Genomic DNA, 18,618 nt, shown 5'->3' on the forward strand with positions numbered 1-18,618 from the left:
AGAAACAATTTTGTTAAGAAGAGACATTACGTCTATAGGCTTATAGTCTTGTTCAACTCAAATAGTTAAAAATAGCGCCTAGGAATGAAAAAGAAATATATGCATATTACCTTGTTTATTTTTTATTTTATTGCTTAGATGGGTGGACGAGATCACAGCCCACCTGGTGTTTAGTGATTACTGGAGCCCATGGACATCTACAACGTAAATGCGCCACCCACCTTGAGATATAAGTTCTAAGATCTCAGTATAGTTACAAGCGCTGCCGCACCCTTCAAACCGAAGCGCATTACTGCTTCACGGCAGAAATAGGCAGGGCGGTGGTACCTACCCGCGCGGACTCACAAGAGGTCCTACCACCAGTAATTTCTTGTTACAGCAATGCTTTCAGATTACTTAACCATAAATATGTTTTTTTTTATAAATACGTAGGTATTTTTAGCGCTTGTACATTCCAAGCTCTAAGCCACAATTTTCTGTTGTGATCTGTGTGAAGTTTCTGATATCGTTGACTCCAGACTTCCAGAAGGATAAATCACTCACTCATCTGTTGTGATATCGTTCAGTCCAGACTCCCAGAAGTATAAATCGCTCACTCAACGCTAAACCGAAATGAATTATAATATTGCCTAAAAATAGAAACTCAATTTGAGAATGCTATAACGACTAATAAAAGTTCTTTAGATTCACAGTCACGGGTTGTTCAGTTTGCGACTCTGTCTTTTCACTACTGCGAAAGCTATCATGAATTATAGACGACAGAAATTGCAAACATTCCAATTCAATAATACAAGTCCAAGCCGTGGTCGCAGATGGGTGATTATATTTCATTTTAATTGAATCAAGCTTAGCTTAACTACCTTGAATTAATGACCGAGCTAATGATTTACCCGATATAAGTTCACGAGAGTCTTTAAAGAGAAAGTAAATACCGCCTCTACCTTAATACGTGACATCATCTTTATCTATATCTATATATTAATCTATATATTAATACGTGAAGCAAAAACTTTGTACCCCTTTTTACGAAAATTGCGCGGACAAAGGAGTATGAAATTTCCCACACTTATAGAGAATATAGAGAAAGAGTGCAGAATGTTAATCTATTTTTTATAAATTATGCATAAAAATACATTAAATTCAATAAAACTACATTACACACACTACCATTTATCTGACACAACACATATACATATACTCTTTGTTTATTGTCAAACTTTTGTTATTGTTTAAAGTCTGTGCTCAAATCATAGACCTTAGGTTTCATACTTCAGTGGCTCAAATTGAGAATACATTAATATTGTTAGTCTTTAACATTATATTTTGTCTATAGTGTAGTCTGGGCGAAATCTGTGATTATAGAAGTATAGTTTTTTTTTTTTTATGATTGAAAGTTTACTGGTGGCCCGAAGGCCTTTCCAGTTTCACCAGGACAGGTGGGCGAGCAAAGGCTCAGCCAAGAGGGGTGGGATTTGCTAACAACTGCCCGAGCGCCTCCGAAGGAGACCTAACAACTCAAGAGCAATTGTTTCGCGAATGAATCTACTACCGGATCGGAATCGCGACCCGCTGAGAAGATCCGGCGAGAAACTCAGCGGGCTGATGCATGGGTTAGGTTGCACGTCGACCTCTTTGTCGAGTTCGACGAGTACGGTTACCGGGGTCCCTAAGCCTGCCCCTAGTATTAAAGCTGAAGGCATCTAATGCAAAGGTTATTGGATCTGATGGATCCGTAAGGACGTGTCTAGGGCGTCGACGGTGACTGGCTCCTGCATGATCAGGATTCGGGGAGTAGTCAGCGGCGGCAACGATAAGGCGATTATCATGACGCATAGCCTTATCGAAGTATCGTTCCGACGCTGACTTCATGTATTTCCGAATTGATTCGAGGCCCAGGTCGTCGTGTAGGTCAACGTTCCTCACGAACCACGGAGCCCCGACAGCTAACCTTCAAAAGCGGGATTGTAGGGATTGGAGGGTGTCTATGTGTGTGCGGGCCGCGTGAGCGAACACCACACTCGCGTAAGTCATGACGGGCCTTATGCAAGTTTTGTAAAGTGTCACCTTGTTCCGAAGGGACATTTTACTCCGCTTACAGATCATGGGGTAGAGTCTACCGAGAATAAACGCGGCACGGTCACGGACTGATTTTATATGCGGGCGGAATGTCATCGATGCATCCAGGGTAACGCCCAGGTACTTGACCTTCCTGGCCCAGGGTATGGGTTGTCTAAAGAGAGTAATCGGGGGTGTAGAAGTATAGTCTTTGACAATAGCACCTTAATAACCAAACTTATAATTTACATTAATTATGGTCGAATTTCGATTACTGGGCGACCACTAGTATATTATAAAAACGCAACTATTTTAGACTTCGAAGTGTAAAACACACTTCGGGTTAAAAATATACCCTCCCGGCAGAAAATAGGGGTAAATTATGAGGCAGGAAGAAGAAGACTGGACATCACTTAAGGCTTCATATACCCATATCCTATGATGAATAGCGGGTCCTATTTATTGTTTACGTTAATAATCAATTGGGTGCTGAATTACAATTGAAATACTGTTTTTTGTAGACCTGCAATACAAGTTGTCTCAAGGGACGGTGGCTATTCATGGATGGTACGATGGTAAGACGCACTCAACTCGCACGGATTAGTACCTTTTTTGACTATGTGGCCTAGAATAACACAGCCCCTCTTCATTATTTGTGACATAAAAATCGGCCAGGGCATTTACCGGAGAATAGACAGTAGCACTCTCTGAGAATTATAGCAGCTTACAGTGATCGCTAATTGGCATTTACTGGCCGAGTGATTTGCAGGCCCGCACAGGTAAGTATCACGGGCCTTCCTATTTTTAACATGAAGAGGTCGCTCAGTATGTAGGTAAAGGTATCAGTATAGTTACAACGACTGCCCCACCCTTCAAACCGAAACTCATTACTGCTTCACGGCTGAAATAGGCAGGGTGGTGGTACCTACCCGCGCGGACTCACCAGTAATTACGCAAATTATAATTTTGCGGATTTGATTTTTATAACACGATGTTATTCCTTCACCGTGGAAGTCAATCGTGAACATTTGTTAAGTACGTATTTTATTAGAAAAATTGGTACCCGCCTGCGGGATTCGAACACCGGTGCATCGCTCAACACGAATGCACCGGACGTTTTATCCTTTAGGCCACGACGACTTCAAAACAGAACTCATATCTCAAGGTGGGTGGCGCATTTACGTTGTAGATGTCTATGGGCTCCAGTAACCACTTAACACCAGGTGGGCTGTGAGCTCGTCCACCAGCACCAGCAATAAATAAAAAAACCCTGACTAATGTGTCACGGAGTTCGTATTTGAATTCCTCAGGTCCAGTCTATTTGGACGTAACTAGACTGCGTGTCTGCATAGTACAGGAGAAAATATTAGCCGGCCATTGAAGCGTTTGTTTATCTATATATTAATACGTGAAGCAAAGACTTTGTATCACTTTTTACGAAAATTGCGCGGACGGAGGAGTATGAAATTTTCCACACTTATAGAGAATATAGAGAAGAAGTGCACAATGCTAATATTTTTTTTTAATAATGCATAAAAGATACATTAAAACAATAAAGAAAACATTACACACACTACATACCATGTATTTGACACACACACGCATGCATACTATTTATTGTCAAACTTTTGTTCTTGACGTCTGTTGTCAAATTGAGAATAGATTAAATATTGATTGTCTTTGTTAATATTTTTTATAGTGTAGTCTTGGTGAAATTTGTGATTATAGAAGTATAAAATACAATCATAATAGTGTACAAACTTACAATTCTAATTAATTATAGTCGAATTTCGACTACTGCGGGACCTCTAGTTAGAATTATTTTGCTATCAGTGACCGGTGAAAACTTTAAAATACACGTCGTTTTTTTAAGAACATAATACTTAATTTAAGGGCTAGAATAAGTCGTCAATCTAAACTTATCTATACTAATATTATAAAGAGGAAAGATTTGTTTGTTTGTTTGTTTCGAATAGGCTCCGAAACTACTGGACCGATTTGAAAAATTCTTTTTCCATTAGAAGCCGACATTGTCCCTGATGAACATAGGCTACTTTTTTTTTTTTTTTTGGTTTCATGTGTGCTTTAATGTTTCCGAAGCGAAGCGAGGGCGGGTCGCTAGTTTTGTATATTATAATAATATACTTTTTTACTATTATAAAGCTAAGGAGTCTGTTTGTTTGAACGCGCTAATCTCAGGAACTACTGGTCCGATTTAAAAAACTCTTTCAGTGTTAGATGTACCATTGATTGAGGAAGACTATAGGCTATATAGCATCACGCTAAGACCAATACGAGCGGAGTACTAATAACCTCCACTTTTGAAGTCGGCTAAAAAGCATGATTTTAGTACCTTCTATTATTCAAAAATATACTTACTTCTACGTAAATGAAGTCGCGGGTAAAATTTTGCGTTATACCAAAGTAATTATTTCACGCGGACGAAGTCGCGGGCAAAAGCTAGTGCTTTTATATATGTAATAATTGCGATTGTAACAATAATTAACATAGGTGTTTAAATTTTGATATTTAATCGATATGTTTATCATCAAAGTGCTTAATGCCTAAAAAAATGCAATTATAATAATGCATCCAAAGTAACACTCGTAAACAATTAGTTAAATCCAATCGCAAACACGAAACTCGATAAAAAAAATCGAGATACAAAAAAACAATCAAACGTGTCATCGGACCGTAGGCGATACTCACTAAAAATCGATTACCACGTAAATTTCACTAAATACCTCTCTCTAATATTTCATATAAAATAAAGGTTTCTATAAAAAATAATATCGCTATTTTTTTTTTGGCGTTTTTAATGTCGCCGGGAGAACGCGACGCGCGCGGCCCTCACCCGGGCTAAGCGTTTACTGACGGGCGTTACTCCGAACAGAGCTACAGTATTTTAAGACCTTTCAGTTCTGTGCTTCTTCCGTTGAGATTAAAAAATAATTAAAAGTTATCGTACTTATAAATAACGCCTCGAATATTTGGGAATGAAAAAACAAAAAAAAAACGACGAAAGAAAACCTTCTTTTAAATTCTTTCCTTAAGATAAACGGAACAATTAATTTAACTAGAGGTCCCGCAGTAGTCGAAATTCGACTATAATTAATTGGAATTGTAAGTTTGTACACTATTATGATTGTATTTTATACTTCTATAATCACAAATTCCGCCAAGACTACACTATAAAAAATATTATAGGTCTATGAACAAAGACAAACAATATTTAATCTATTCTCAATTTGACAACAGACGTCAAGAACAAAAGTTTAACAATAAATAGTATGCATGTGCGTGTGTGCGTCGAATACATGGTATGTAGTGTGTGTAATGTTTTCTTTATTGATTTAATGTATATTTTATGCCTTATTTTAAAAAAATATTAGCATTGTGCACTTCTTCTCTATATTCTCTATAATTGTGGAAAATTTCATACTCCTCCGTTCGCGCAATTTTCGTAAAAAGGGATACAAAGTTTTTGCTTCACGTATTAATATATAGATACGCTTTTTTGTTTCGGCATTAGTATATAAAAGGCGATAAAAAGTATTATTAGACTAATAAAGTCCCAAGAACAATGAATGGTGTACTATGATTATTTCATCCTTATCACTACAAAGTATATAGAGGATGCGATATTATTAAAGAGGTGTAAATATATATTTTTTATTGCATAGATGAGTGGACGAGCTCACAGCCCACATGATGATAAGTGGTTACCGGAGCCCATAGACATCTACAAAGTAAATGTCGCCACCCACCTTGACATATGAGTTCTAAGGTCTCAAGTAGTTACAACGGCTGCCCCACCCTTCAAACCGAAACGCATTACTGCTTCACGGCAGAAATAAGCAGGGTGGTGGTACCTACCCATGCGGACTCACAAGAGGTTCTTTCACCAGTAATTACGCAAATTATAACTTTGCAGGTTTGGTTTTTACTACACGATGTTATTCCTTCACTGTCATTCGTGAATTTTGTTAAGTACGTATTTCATTACAAAAATTGGTACCCGCCTGCGGGATTCAATTTAGATCTAGATATTAATGCACCGGACGTCTTATCCTTTAGGCCACGACTACTCTGAACTTTTTGTTGTGGCATACTTTCATTTCCAGAATTTGAATAAACCACATTTCATTTGAATATTTAAGCCATAGGGTATGGCGTATTTTATCCCGCACGAGTTATCAAAACTAACTCATCGATTTCAATCATTTATGATATAAGATATGCAACAAATTTCATTATTTATTTATTTATTTATTTATTTATTTATAACTTCTTATACTAGAAAGTATAAAGGCGGACTTAATGCCATAGGCATTCTCTAACAGTCTACCTTAGGGGAGTGCAGAGATGAAGCTTGGTAGGTGTAGTGTGAAGGTGATATTACTAACTAATTATTTACAAACTAATTAGTAAGAGTATGACGTAAAATAATTGTTATAAGGTTAGGTAGGTTAAGGTAAGGTTTTCTCTACCTTCCCGCGGATGGAGAGGGGCTTCGAGCCCCCTTCCATGGGCGCGCCACCACGCAGTAGCGTGAGCGGTGATGCCCCTGCTGAGGTGGTCCCTCCGAGCATCTCGGAGGAGGAGATTCGTGCGGCCGTGTCGAGGATGCGGAGGAAGGACGCGGCCCCCGGCCCTGACGGTGTTCACGGCCGGGTCTGGGATTTGGCCTTCGGTGCCCTTGGGGACCGACTCGTGCGGCTCTATGAAGCCTGCCTCGAGTCGGGACGGTTTCCGAAGCAGTGGAAGACGGGCAGACTTGTTCTGCTAAGGAAGGAGGGACGCCCCGCGGACTCACCTGCGGGATATCGTCCCATCGTGCTGCTGGACGAGGCTGGAAAATTGCTCGAGCGGGTGGTGGCCGCCCGCATCGTCCAGCATCTGACGGGGGCGGGTCCCGATCTGTCAGCGGAGCAGTTCGGATTCAGGGAGGGCCGCTCGACCATCGACGCGGTGATGCGCGTGCGTGCCCTCTCTGATGAGACTGTCGGCCAGGGCGGGGTTGCACTGGCGGTGTCCCTTGACATCGCCAACGCGTTCAACACCTTGCCCTGGTCGGTGATCGCGGGGGCGCTGGAGTATCACGGCGTCCCTGCGTATCTCCGTCGGCTGATCGGGTCCTACCTCGAGGACAGGTCGGTCGTGTGCACCGGGCACGGTGGGGCGGTGCTCCGCTTCCCCGTCCAGCGCGGTGTTCCACAGGGGTCGGTCCTTGGCCCTCTCTTGTGGAACATCGGCTACGACTGGGTCCTGCGTAGCGCCCTAAGTGCTCCTCTTCCGGGTCTGAGCGTAGTTTGTTACGCGGACGACACTTTGGTCGTGGCCCGGGGGAGGGACTTGCGAGAGTCTGCCCGTCTTTCCTGCGCGGGGGTGGCCTTCGTCATCGGCAGGATCCGAAGGCTGGGTCTGGAGGTGGCGCTCGATAAATCCCAGGCCCTGTTGTTTCACAGGGCCCGGAGAGCGCCGCCTCAGGGGGCCCACCTCGTGATCGGAGGCGTTCGCGTCGAGATCGAGGCAACCGGGTTGCGGTACCTCGGTCTCGTACTGGACGGTCGTTGGAGCTTCCGCGCTCACTTTGAAAGATTAGGTCCCCGACTGATGGCGGCTGCCGGCTCGCTGAGTCGGCTGTTGCCGAACGTCGGGGGGCCTGACTTGGTGGTGCGCCGCCTCTACACGGGGGTGATGCGGTCGATGGCACTGTACGGGGCTCCCGTGTGGTGCCACGCCCTGACCCGCGACAACGTTGCGGCGTTGCGACGTCCGCAGCGCGCGATTGCGGTCAGGGCGGTTCGTGGATACCGCACCGTCTCGTTTGAGGCGGCGTGCGTGCTAGCTGGGACGCCTCCCTGGGACCTGGAAGCGGAGGCGCTCGCTGCGGATTACGCGTGGCGATGCGATCTCCGCTCCAGGGGGGAGCCGCGTCCCGGCGCGGCGGAAGTTCGAGCGCGGAAGCTTCAATCTCGGCGTGCCGTGCTCGAGGCGTGGTCTCGCCGCCTGGCGGACCCCGCCTACGGGCGACGGACCGTCGAGGCGATCCGCCCGGTCCTCTCGGAATGGGTGAATCGCGACCGAGGACGTCTCACCTTCCGAGCGACACAGGTGCTCACGGGACACGGCTGTTTCGGTCGCTACCTGCACCTCGTCGCCCGGAGGGAGCCGACGCCGAAGTGCCACCACTGCAGTGGCTGCAACGAGGACACGGTGGAGCACACGCTCGCGTACTGCACCGCTTTCGCGGAGCAGCGCCGCGTCCTCGTTGCAAAAATAGGACCGGACTTGTCGCTTCCGACCATCGTGGCTGCGATGCTCGGCAGCGACGAGTCCTGGCAGGCGATGCTCGACTTCTGCGAGTCCACCATCTCGCAGAAGGAGGCGGCGGAACGGGAGAGGGAGAGCTCTTCTTCCCTCTCGGCGCCGTGCCGCCGCCGTCGAGCCGGGGTTCGGAGGAGGGCGTTTGTCCAGCTCCAGCCCCTATGAGGAGGCAGTCTCCTCCCAGTGATGGTCACGGGGCGACCTAAGGGGGTTGAGGCTGCGCCGCACGCTACCGTCACTCTAGCGCGCTGGCACCAGGAGGACGGGACAGCGCGTCGGCGGCTGCGGACTGCGATGCGGTCCGCATTTTCGTCGTCGCTGTCGTCGCCGAACATACTGTTGAAGAGCAACCCGGTCGGCGGTGTATCGCGTTCCGACCCGGCAGGCTGGTTCTGGCCCAGCGGGGTATCCCGGAACACCAGCGGCACCGCCCGGGCGGCCTGGTAGGGCCGCCGTACCGCGGAGACCGACGTCGTTGGTCGTCGACTATCGCCTCGACGACCCGTCGGTCGGGCGTCCTCGGGGTGGCGCCGCGTGTCTGGTTGTAGTGTTGACCGCGGGAACCCCCCTACTCTGAACGGGTTCTGACCCCGGACGGAGATCGGACGTCGGGTGTAAGAGTGCAGGGGAGTCGTTTAGTGGGTGGGCCCTAAAATCCTTGGGCCCGCGATCTGCTCTCAACACCTGCAGATCGTTGAGTCTCACATACCCCGCGCGCCCCCTAGGCGCGGGGACCTCGTAGGAGGTTCGGCCCCCGGCCCGAGAAAAAAAAAAAAAAAAAAAAAAAAAAAAAAAAGGTTTTCTCTACCTAATCATTGGTAACTGATAGGGCTATTCCAACCACGAGACCTTAGAACTCATATTTCAAGCTGGGTGGCGGAATTTACGTTGCAAATGTCTACGGGCTCCGGTAATCACTTAACACCAGGTGGGTTGTAAGCTCATCCATCTATAAATGCAATAAAAAAATAAAAACGGACAGTTTGCTAGTTTCGTAAACCGTGTATCAAAATGAGAATCACAGTTTGAGAAACAATGGAATTGTTGTTACAATGTCTTTCACCCATAACCAGCTGAGGAGGGTAGGTGTAATTGTATTATGAAGCTTCATGAATACAAATAAACAATATCACAAACTATACACCCCAAAATAGAACACCTATGTTCAACCTACTTATTAAAACAGATCAAACTGAAAAAAGAATTGTCTTTTCAGTGCAATAAGGAACATTTATCCTTGTATCAACACAAAAAATACTAATTGCTTCATTTTAAAAATAATAATGCTTAAAATATTTAAAAAAATAATAATAATCTAATATTAAAAAAAAAAAAAAATAGACATGCCCGCTGAGTTTCTTGCCAGTTCTTCTCAGGACGGAGGCTAGTTCTTGTGAATTGGCGGTAGTTCTTTTTGACGTTCAACAAGTATGTACTTTCATTTATGTTGAATATTTTTTTATTTATTTGATTTGATTCATTTTTAGAAGACGTTGTCCTTAAATAAGTTAGAGTTAAATAAGTTAAGCTTTACTATTTAGAGAAATACCTTGATAGTGCAGTTGTTTCAGTTGGAGCGTTAATGATTTTCGGTTTGAAGGGTGTGGCAGCCGTTGTACTGTAAAACTGAGGCGTTTTCTGGTGGTAGGAGCTCTTGTGAGTCCGCGCGGGTGGGTACCACCACCCTGCCTATTTCTGCCGTGAAGCAGTAATGCGTTTCGATTTGAAGGGTGGGGCAGCCGTTGTAACTATACTTGAGATCTTAGAACTTATATCTCAAGGTGGGTGGCGTATTTACGTTGTAGATGTCTATGGGCTCCAGTAACCACTTAACACCAGGTGGGCTGTGAGCTCGTCCACGCATCTAAGCAATAAAAAACCTCAGTTCTCAAGGATGGCGACGATATTTATGTTTTTGACGTCTATGGGCCACTTAACACCAGGTGGGCTCTGAACTCTTCTGCCAAACCATGTTCTTCGAAGCCCTTTATTGTTAAAGTGTGATGAGAGCGTGAAGATAAGCTTCGTTCCAATGAACATCAGTACGCGGCAACACAATTTGTATGCAGCGAGCGATTCGATTACTGCAAAACTCATGAGCGTACATAAATTAAGTATATAATATGTGAAATATGGGAAAAGCGAAATAAAACTCTTTTGCTGTCATAATAGAGTTCACTATTTTCCTGAGGAAGTTACATAAGCCGTTTTGACTTCCTATGCTCTGCATTCCAGGTGTATTATAATATCACATACCTAATAATATCATGGAGGTAATGTAGATATAAAGTGTTAAGGTTAGGTGTGTGTTTTTATTATATATGTATTGTGTTTTCGTGATGAAGATTAATTTCAAAATAAACGAGAATTTGGCTAACTGGATTGCATTATTTTTGCGGGGAATGTCGAAAAAGTTTAACAATGAATGAAACTATTTTAACATCGTCTCAAACTTTTTCATCTGTGTGTTGCATGTCGCGTCACGGTCGGCCGCGGAGTAGGGATAAAGTGTAAGACGCTCGTCAGAGCAGCCAATGCCAATATGGCGGCGCCTATAGTTCCCAGCAGCTGACCATATATACACAACATTTAGTTCTTTCTTCAGCAACTTGTAGACCAAATTAAAATTAGTTTTACGTATGACTTTTCCCACATATTCGTTGGCAGCCTAAGGGACTATTTCAGCTACGTTCGGACGGGTAGGCGAGCTCACGGGCTCAACCTGAGATAATTTGTTCACACTGGCCCTAGCAACTAGGAACGGAATAATTTTATAAGCTATTAGAATACACGTTTATAAGTCGTTAAAAAGTATAAAGCTCATTACGCCTTAACCCTACAAGGCACCTAGTTCCATATGTGGAACACTGCCTTTAATCGTTCCTATAACTATAAAACAAGAAATAGCGTCATCTATTGACATATTGATAGATGCTACAGACATTTAGCAATGTTGTAATACAAAACTTTACCTAAAGATGTCTTTCGTGTTAAAGTTATAGTATATGAAGTGTGAAATTTGAATGAAAGTGGAACGTTAGTCGTTTGTTTGAATTCAAAAATATTTAAAAAATAGTTATTGAACAGTTTTGACTCCAAAAAAATTCTGTGCTGCAACGAAGTGTATATTTTGCAGAGGTAAGTTGTTTTTTTTATATTATAATAGTAAACGTATTAGTAAATCATATTTTTATGCATGTTCCACATACGGTACGTTGAGCTTTAGTGTCTGTTTTCACTTATACTTACTTACAATAACGTTCCCTAGGATTTTTTTGATTTTATTGCAGATAATGTCGCGAAGAAGATTGCGTGATGAAGATATTGAAGGTTTCTGGGAATGAAGATGGTCAAGATTTTTCTGATGCTGAAAGTGATGATGACATCGAAAAGGTTCAGTCCATCCGAAACTTTTTATCAGAGCCACTCAGCAACGTGGAAACTTCCTTCTCTCCGCAAATATATCAGTATTCGTCTCCCGTCAACGAGCATGTTACGAATATTGTAAATCGTCAGCCAGAAATATCAAACCCTCAGCCTAGTACATCAGGAATGACTTCAAGGTACAACACAAGGTTCAACTACAAGTACCATTGCACAATCTCAGGAACCTAGACGATCATCGACTAGGAGTAACACAATCGGTCATGGACCTAGAATCCCTGGCACTGTAACTCACTCAAAGAAAAAAAAAAAAAGATTTATTTGGAAGAAAACATATTTTCAATAACGCCCTTCTTCATTTACTGGAAACGCAAATTTCCAGTCACCGATTATAGACTTTGAAACTCCCCTTCTTTATTTTTTATGATTTTTTGGTGATGCGTTATTTCAGCATATTGGAGAAGATATTCAGCATATGCACAAATTTAGTGTACAAAAAATTCTTCAAAGAAAATGGTACTTGAGGCTATTTTATCATCTTCTTGATGTAACCCTTGTCAATTGCTGGTTATTGTACAGAAGAGTCGGAGAGCAGCAGCATATACCAACCCCAATGAAACCGAAGGACTACAAATTTGAAGTAGGGAAAAGTTTGTGCATATGTGGGTTATCAATAAACAAAAAGAGAGGTAGACCAAGTTTATCTGATGAAGTTGAAAACAAAAGACAGAAGCCAAATACATCAATCCTACCTCCACGTGATGTCAGGCGCGATGGGTTTGAGAATTTTCCTGTTTGGGGTCAAAAAAGACAACGATGCAAATATCCTGGTTGCAAAGGAAATACATTCATATCTTGCGACAAATGTTGCGTAGAACTTTGCCTCAATAAATGTAACAATTGTTTTAGATCCTTTCATCAATAAATCATTTTATATTAGTTATAAGTATGATTTTGCAATAATATAAAAAAGTAAAATATAAGTAAAGGTAATAGTCATTTCATTTTGAATAATTTACAATTGAACAAAAAGTACACAGGAAACTTCCAAAACAATTCAACTGTACTAGTTTAGTATACCAAAAAGTATAGTTAAGGCTCAGTGTACCATATGTGGAACTGAAATAAAAAGTTGATTTTTTCGTAAAATATGGTTTTATTTTTATTTTTATATGTTTTCCCGATCTTCTGATCACTAAATACAAACTATATATTTTTTTCATGCACAAAAAAAAAATTGAGCCTTGTAGGGTTAAAACATTTAGTTAAGCCACTTCGATTTTAAATGTGTGATATATAAACAATAGAAAAAGCGAAATTATAATTTTGGGTCCATATCAATTTATACCAAAATCAATTTAGATACAGTTCGTTTCCATTTCATATTTCATACGACAAGATACGGCGTCGGTCCTTTGCTACAAGAGATTGTGCTGTATGGGCAACGATCCCTTCGCCTGTCCAATGGACGGGTGAAACAAAAGGATCTTGGTTAGTGTTAGCACTTTGTTTAGCTTGCAAACTTATTGTTTCCTCTGTCCAAAATTCGTCTTTCAAAATGTACTACACATAATAATAACAATAATGTTACGTGCTGGGGTTCGGGATAAATAAAAATTCTACCGAATTACAAGTTAACACTGTATTCAACATTTAGAACACTTAAAACACTTAAAAATCAATTTAAAATTCTCAATTCACTTCTTCCGCTTTGCTTCAGGTGGTCCGTTTGCTGTTTCGCTTCGAGTAGTTCCGATTACTGACTGACTGCGTGCCATTTCTGCAACGCTTTTATAGTCGATACGACAATCCTAGAATCGTGGAGAATATTCTACAAAAGTCGAGTATTATGTGTTTCCGCTATCTGATAATAGATGGCGTTGTACTTCTCGGGCGTTCTATGTGCTACTAGTTCCTTCGATATTCGTTCGACTATTCGGCGATAAATGGCGTTACTCTTACCGTCGTAACATTAGTAAAATTAGTCTAACTAATGATAAGAATGTAAATAAAACAATTCATTAATCTCTTGTAGATCGTTCCTTCACTGCTGAGATTCGCGACCGCACTTCTTCCACTGTGTTCGATCATGGGTGGCATGAACCGCATGGTACAGACTACCACCAAGTGCTTCTCTTGCTAGATCTGACCATCTGGCTGGTGTTCTGCCCACGGCACGATTGCTCTTTAGGCGACCCGCAATTATGAGCTTCTTTAACTCATGTCTGGGAGACAGTATGTTGTGTCCGAAGAAGCTCATAACACGTTCCTGGCAGATGGAAGAGAGCCTTTTTTGGATGCTTAGTTCCCTTAGAATGGATTCGTTAGTTCTCATAATTCTTTGCTAGAAAGCTTAAAACTAAACTAGTAATTATCGACAATTAAAGATCTGATTCCAAGATATTAGGTTTTATTATTGCCGAACCGATGTACCATAGAAATTTATTGTGATCGAGAATTGAATTTCCTCCTGAATCTTATTGCAATTGCTGTAGGACCTCTTTTTTAATGGTGGTAGGACCTCTTGTGAGTACGCACGGTTAGGTACCACCAACTTGCCTATTTCTGACGTGAAGCAGTAATACGTTTCGGTTCGAAGGGTGGGGCAGCCGTTGTAACTAAACTGAGATCTTAGAACTCCTATCTCAAGCTGGGTGGCGGCATTTAGATGTCTATGGGCTCCAGTAACCACTTAGCACTAAGTGGGCTGTGACCTCGTCCACACATCTAAGCCATAAAAAATTTTTATTCAGAATCACTAACGTCTGGACTTAAAACCTACACCCTGTAGATATCGCAATGAGTTCATCTAAATTTGTTATTTTCACAACTATTTACCCTCCGAAGCGCTCTTACCCGTGCTTTGAACAAATAATGTCAAATATCAAATTTATGAAAAGTGTTTATTACACGCAGCCACGCTCATATTTTGTTTGAAAGAAAAACCATTCTCGGATGCTATGTACTCAGTGCGACGTCATAATGGTTGGTCGTTTATTCGGTAGTAAAAAAATAATAAACAAACTCACTTTCAAATTTATTATTACAGTATTGATTATAATGCTATATCCACAACTTGTTGTAAAATAGGTGAGTAATCCATTTGCATTAAAGTCGCTGGCGTGGCGTGCAGCCTCTTCCACAGGACATACGACCTACTTTTTTATCCTACCTAAGCTGATGGCGTTGACAGACCATTTCAGCGTAACCCTAACGAGTAGGTGAGCTCACGGGGCTCAAACCTGACGACGTTGCTAACACTAACCCTAGCAAGAGCCGAGCTTCGCAGAATCTACCACCGGATCGGAAACGCGACCCGCGACGAGAAATTTGATGGACTGTGTCTATGGGAACATAGTCTGAGACAGAGACGTGACAGGTGATTCAAAAAGAAACAAAAGAAAAAATAAATGGAAAGAAGATCAACGTGACTGGTAGTGGGTATACTTTTTAATGCCTTTAACCGACCGCTCAAACGCTAAGTGGGCCAATTTAATGTTGAAGTCTACGAGAATTGTAGCAAATGCTACGAGCCCCTACGACAGCAATCAAACGCCTACGCCGTAGCTGATAGGTCAGTTTAAATTTTAACAAGGTAAAAAGAGACAATATACGAAAATGGCAATACGTGAGGAAAGCCCTCTTTGTTAAATCTCGTAAAAAACTAAAAAAAAAACGTTTCCCGGACAAAAATAAATGTGTTTGCGTTGTCTAAAAGTCCAGTAAATTGGAGTCTGTCTCAAAATTACACCAAATGATAAGCAATCCAATTACATTCAGCAAATGAAAAAGACCCGGACACATAAAGTTTGTAACCCTCCTTTTATAGCTACCATAAATCTTTTCAATTGAGAAAAGTGCCATCTTTTATTCAGTATCGGAACTAAATAGTAGTAAGCTTAATTCGGCTGGTTGATGGTTCTCGAAAATTCCGCAATGGCGCTAGTGTGCTCATTTCAGGTATTATAACGATATTCTTGACCTGAGGCTTTGGGACTCCCTAATTTATATGCAAATAAATTGGTTGTCATGACAACGGGTAGATAAGAACTGATATTGTATTTAGAACGGATGCGAGTTTCTTTGCTCATTGTCCAAGTTTCGAATATAAATTTTATTCTTTGAATAGAAAGTTATAGAACAAAGAAAACTCAGGCAATTTCAAGTTTTGCACCTTAAAATTGTTTATACTGACGTTTTGAGCGGAGAAATTCATTTGTCACTTAAAATATGTCTTGAAGATAAGAATAGCAAAAATTATGCTTATCACATTGCGTTATTGTTTCTTTTTAATACTAATTATTTTTATTATGTTTGGTGAACTGGATCGTACCGTGAGGCACAGAATTAACGCAGGATGGATGAAATGGCGGCAGGTCACGGGCACCATATGTGACTCGCACATCCCTCTTCCCTTAAAAGGGAAGATATATAAGACCTTAATAAGGCCTGCCGTCTTGTATGGATCAGCTTGTTGGACAACGAAAGTGGCGGATGAAAGGCGATTGCATGCAGCAGAGATGCGAATGTTGCGATGGATGTGTGGAGTAACGAGAATGGATAGAATACGGAATGAATATGTTAGAGGAAGTCTAAAACGGGCACCTGTGACAGAGAAGCTGAGGAGTGCACGTTTGGGATGGTATGGACATGTGATGAGACGAAATGAAAATGAGGTTGTTAAGAGAGTGTTAACTATGAATGTGGAAGGATTTAGAGGAAGAGGTAGACCTAAGAAGAAATGGATGGATTGTGTGAAAGACGATATGGGTAAGAGGGGAGTGAGCGAAGAAATGATATATGATAGAAAAGTATGGAAGGAAAAAAGATGTTGCGCCGATCCCAGGTGACTGGGAGAAGGGCAGGACAATGATGATGATGATTCATCTACCGCATCGTTCACGAAACAAGTCCTTTGAAGATAGTGAAGTCGATGTATATTCTAAAATATCAGCGATCGAACTGATTTGCATTCATACTTTTTCCGGGAAATTCAATATATAGATCAGAGTTAGCATGTTGTTGAAGTTCTTTTGTATTATCTACCTAGCGCATTTATTGCAATGTTTCCAGTAACACAACAGAACCCAATAATTAACTAATATCTGCAATTTTAGTTTCCCTAATGCAGAATAAACAAAAAAAGTAAAACTGTTTTATGTATGTTTGTTTCGAATTTTGAACCTCTTAAAATATTATCAGTACGAAATAATACTCTGCAATTTTAATTTTTCGATTGTAGTAGTAATTTTAGTTTTTCGAATGTAGAATAAACAAAAAAAAATCTGCTCACATAATATGTTTGTATTGAATTTTAAACCTCTTAAACGCGAAATCTCATGCCAAAAAGCCATAATACATTAAAATATTAGTGTCATAAAAAAAACTGAACATTTTATTGGGTTATGGCGAAATATTTTATTTGTTTTTTATCGAGCGAGAAAATTACTATTAAATTATTGACGTCAGCTATCTCCCAGAGAAATGCGACGTGGTCAGACCACCAACCAGATGGTCAGATCTAGTAAGAGAAGCACTTGGTGGTAGTCTGTACCATGCGGTTCATGCCACCCATGATCGAACACAGTGGAAGAACGTCACATGTGGTCGCGATCCTCAGTAGTGAGGGAACAATATAGAAGAAGATCTGATTTTATTTTCTACGTTGTGTAAAATAAGCAAAACATGACTCACCTCTGCGGTTACTCGATAGTTCCCCTTCTGTTTGCCGTGCTCAGGAGAATGTTTCAGGACCTTGGTGTCGATCTGAACGTTAGTCTGCATCTTGTGCTGATCACTCAACTCACTTATCACTACTTATCATAGTCCAATAATGTTTTTTGTCTAAAATCTATCTAGATACATTTAATCAATTTTAATGTCTAGGTTTGTTAAGCATTCTTCAGCCACTCGATTGTAAGGAAACTTAGTACATACCGTCGGTGCAAGCACTTTGGGATAGGTTTTTGTTATAGTACCATCAACGTAGGGCAGGTGGGGCGAGTGTATATTGTACATCCAAATCTATCAATGGTCATAGCGGGACATCCTTAAAATTGTGGTGGTTAATTTAGGAAATAGATATGTTAGATTTTGTAATTCAGTGCAGAATTTGTATGGCAGTTGCCGTGGGGACGGCGATAAAATAGCCCTCACTGTTTTATCACAAAACGAAATAAAACATATTTTTAGCGCTAGATGAGTGGACTTGAATGCCGCCATGCAATCTAAGCAATAAAATTTGCATGCATTTTTTATTACATCTAAGCAATAATTTTTTTTTAAAAAAATGCACCTTGAGACATGAGGTCGATGAACTATTCGTTGCTGGTTATCCTAACTGTAATTTGAGAATATACTGAGATGTTAGAACTTATATCTCAAGGTGGGTGTCGTATTTACGTTGTAGATAGACGGGCCCATAGACGAGCTCCAGTAACCACTTAACACCAGGTGGGCTGTGAGCTCGTCCACCCATCAAATCAATATATAAATAAAAACGTATGACTGCTTCGCGGCACACATAGCCAGGTGATTGTGCCTTGCTGTGTGGGTTTAGAATATAGCCTTGTTATAAAGGTGTAAAAGACGAAGAAAATATGACTGTTCCTACTCCTTGTAAATATATTATGGTTTAAACTTAGCTTAAATGGCTTGGTTTAGCTTGGAATGATTTGCTCGCTCCGGGCATTTCAATATTGCAATAATTGTTACGTTATAATATTCATTGTAAAAATGAATATTTAAAAAAAAATCAAGTACTTAAAAAAAAACAACTAACATTTAAAAAAAAAGACATCTCCGCTGCGTTTCTTGCCAATTCTTCTCGGGACGGAGGCTAGTTTTTGT

The 18,618-nt window shown here is 41.4% G+C and overlaps 1 protein-coding gene across 1 annotated transcript in view; it reads right to left on the reverse strand.

Annotated features, from left to right (window-relative positions):
* Nucleotides 1-17,908, reverse strand: part of LOC114250841 (inactive dipeptidyl peptidase 10) — a 369,807-nt gene extending 351,899 nt beyond the window's left edge. The window contains exon 1 of the mRNA XM_089735706.1: nt 17,464-17,908. Coding sequence (XP_089591832.1) covers nt 17,464-17,553 — 90 coding nt within the window. The 5' untranslated portion in view covers nt 17,554-17,908. The remainder of the gene's footprint in view (nt 1-17,463) is intronic.
* Between the last annotated feature and the right edge of the window lie 710 nt (nt 17,909-18,618).

Source organism: Bombyx mandarina, chromosome 20 (genome assembly GCF_030267445.1).
Source record: "Bombyx mandarina strain Sakado chromosome 20, ASM3026744v2".
NCBI classification, from domain to species: Eukaryota; Metazoa; Arthropoda; class Insecta; order Lepidoptera; family Bombycidae; genus Bombyx; species Bombyx mandarina.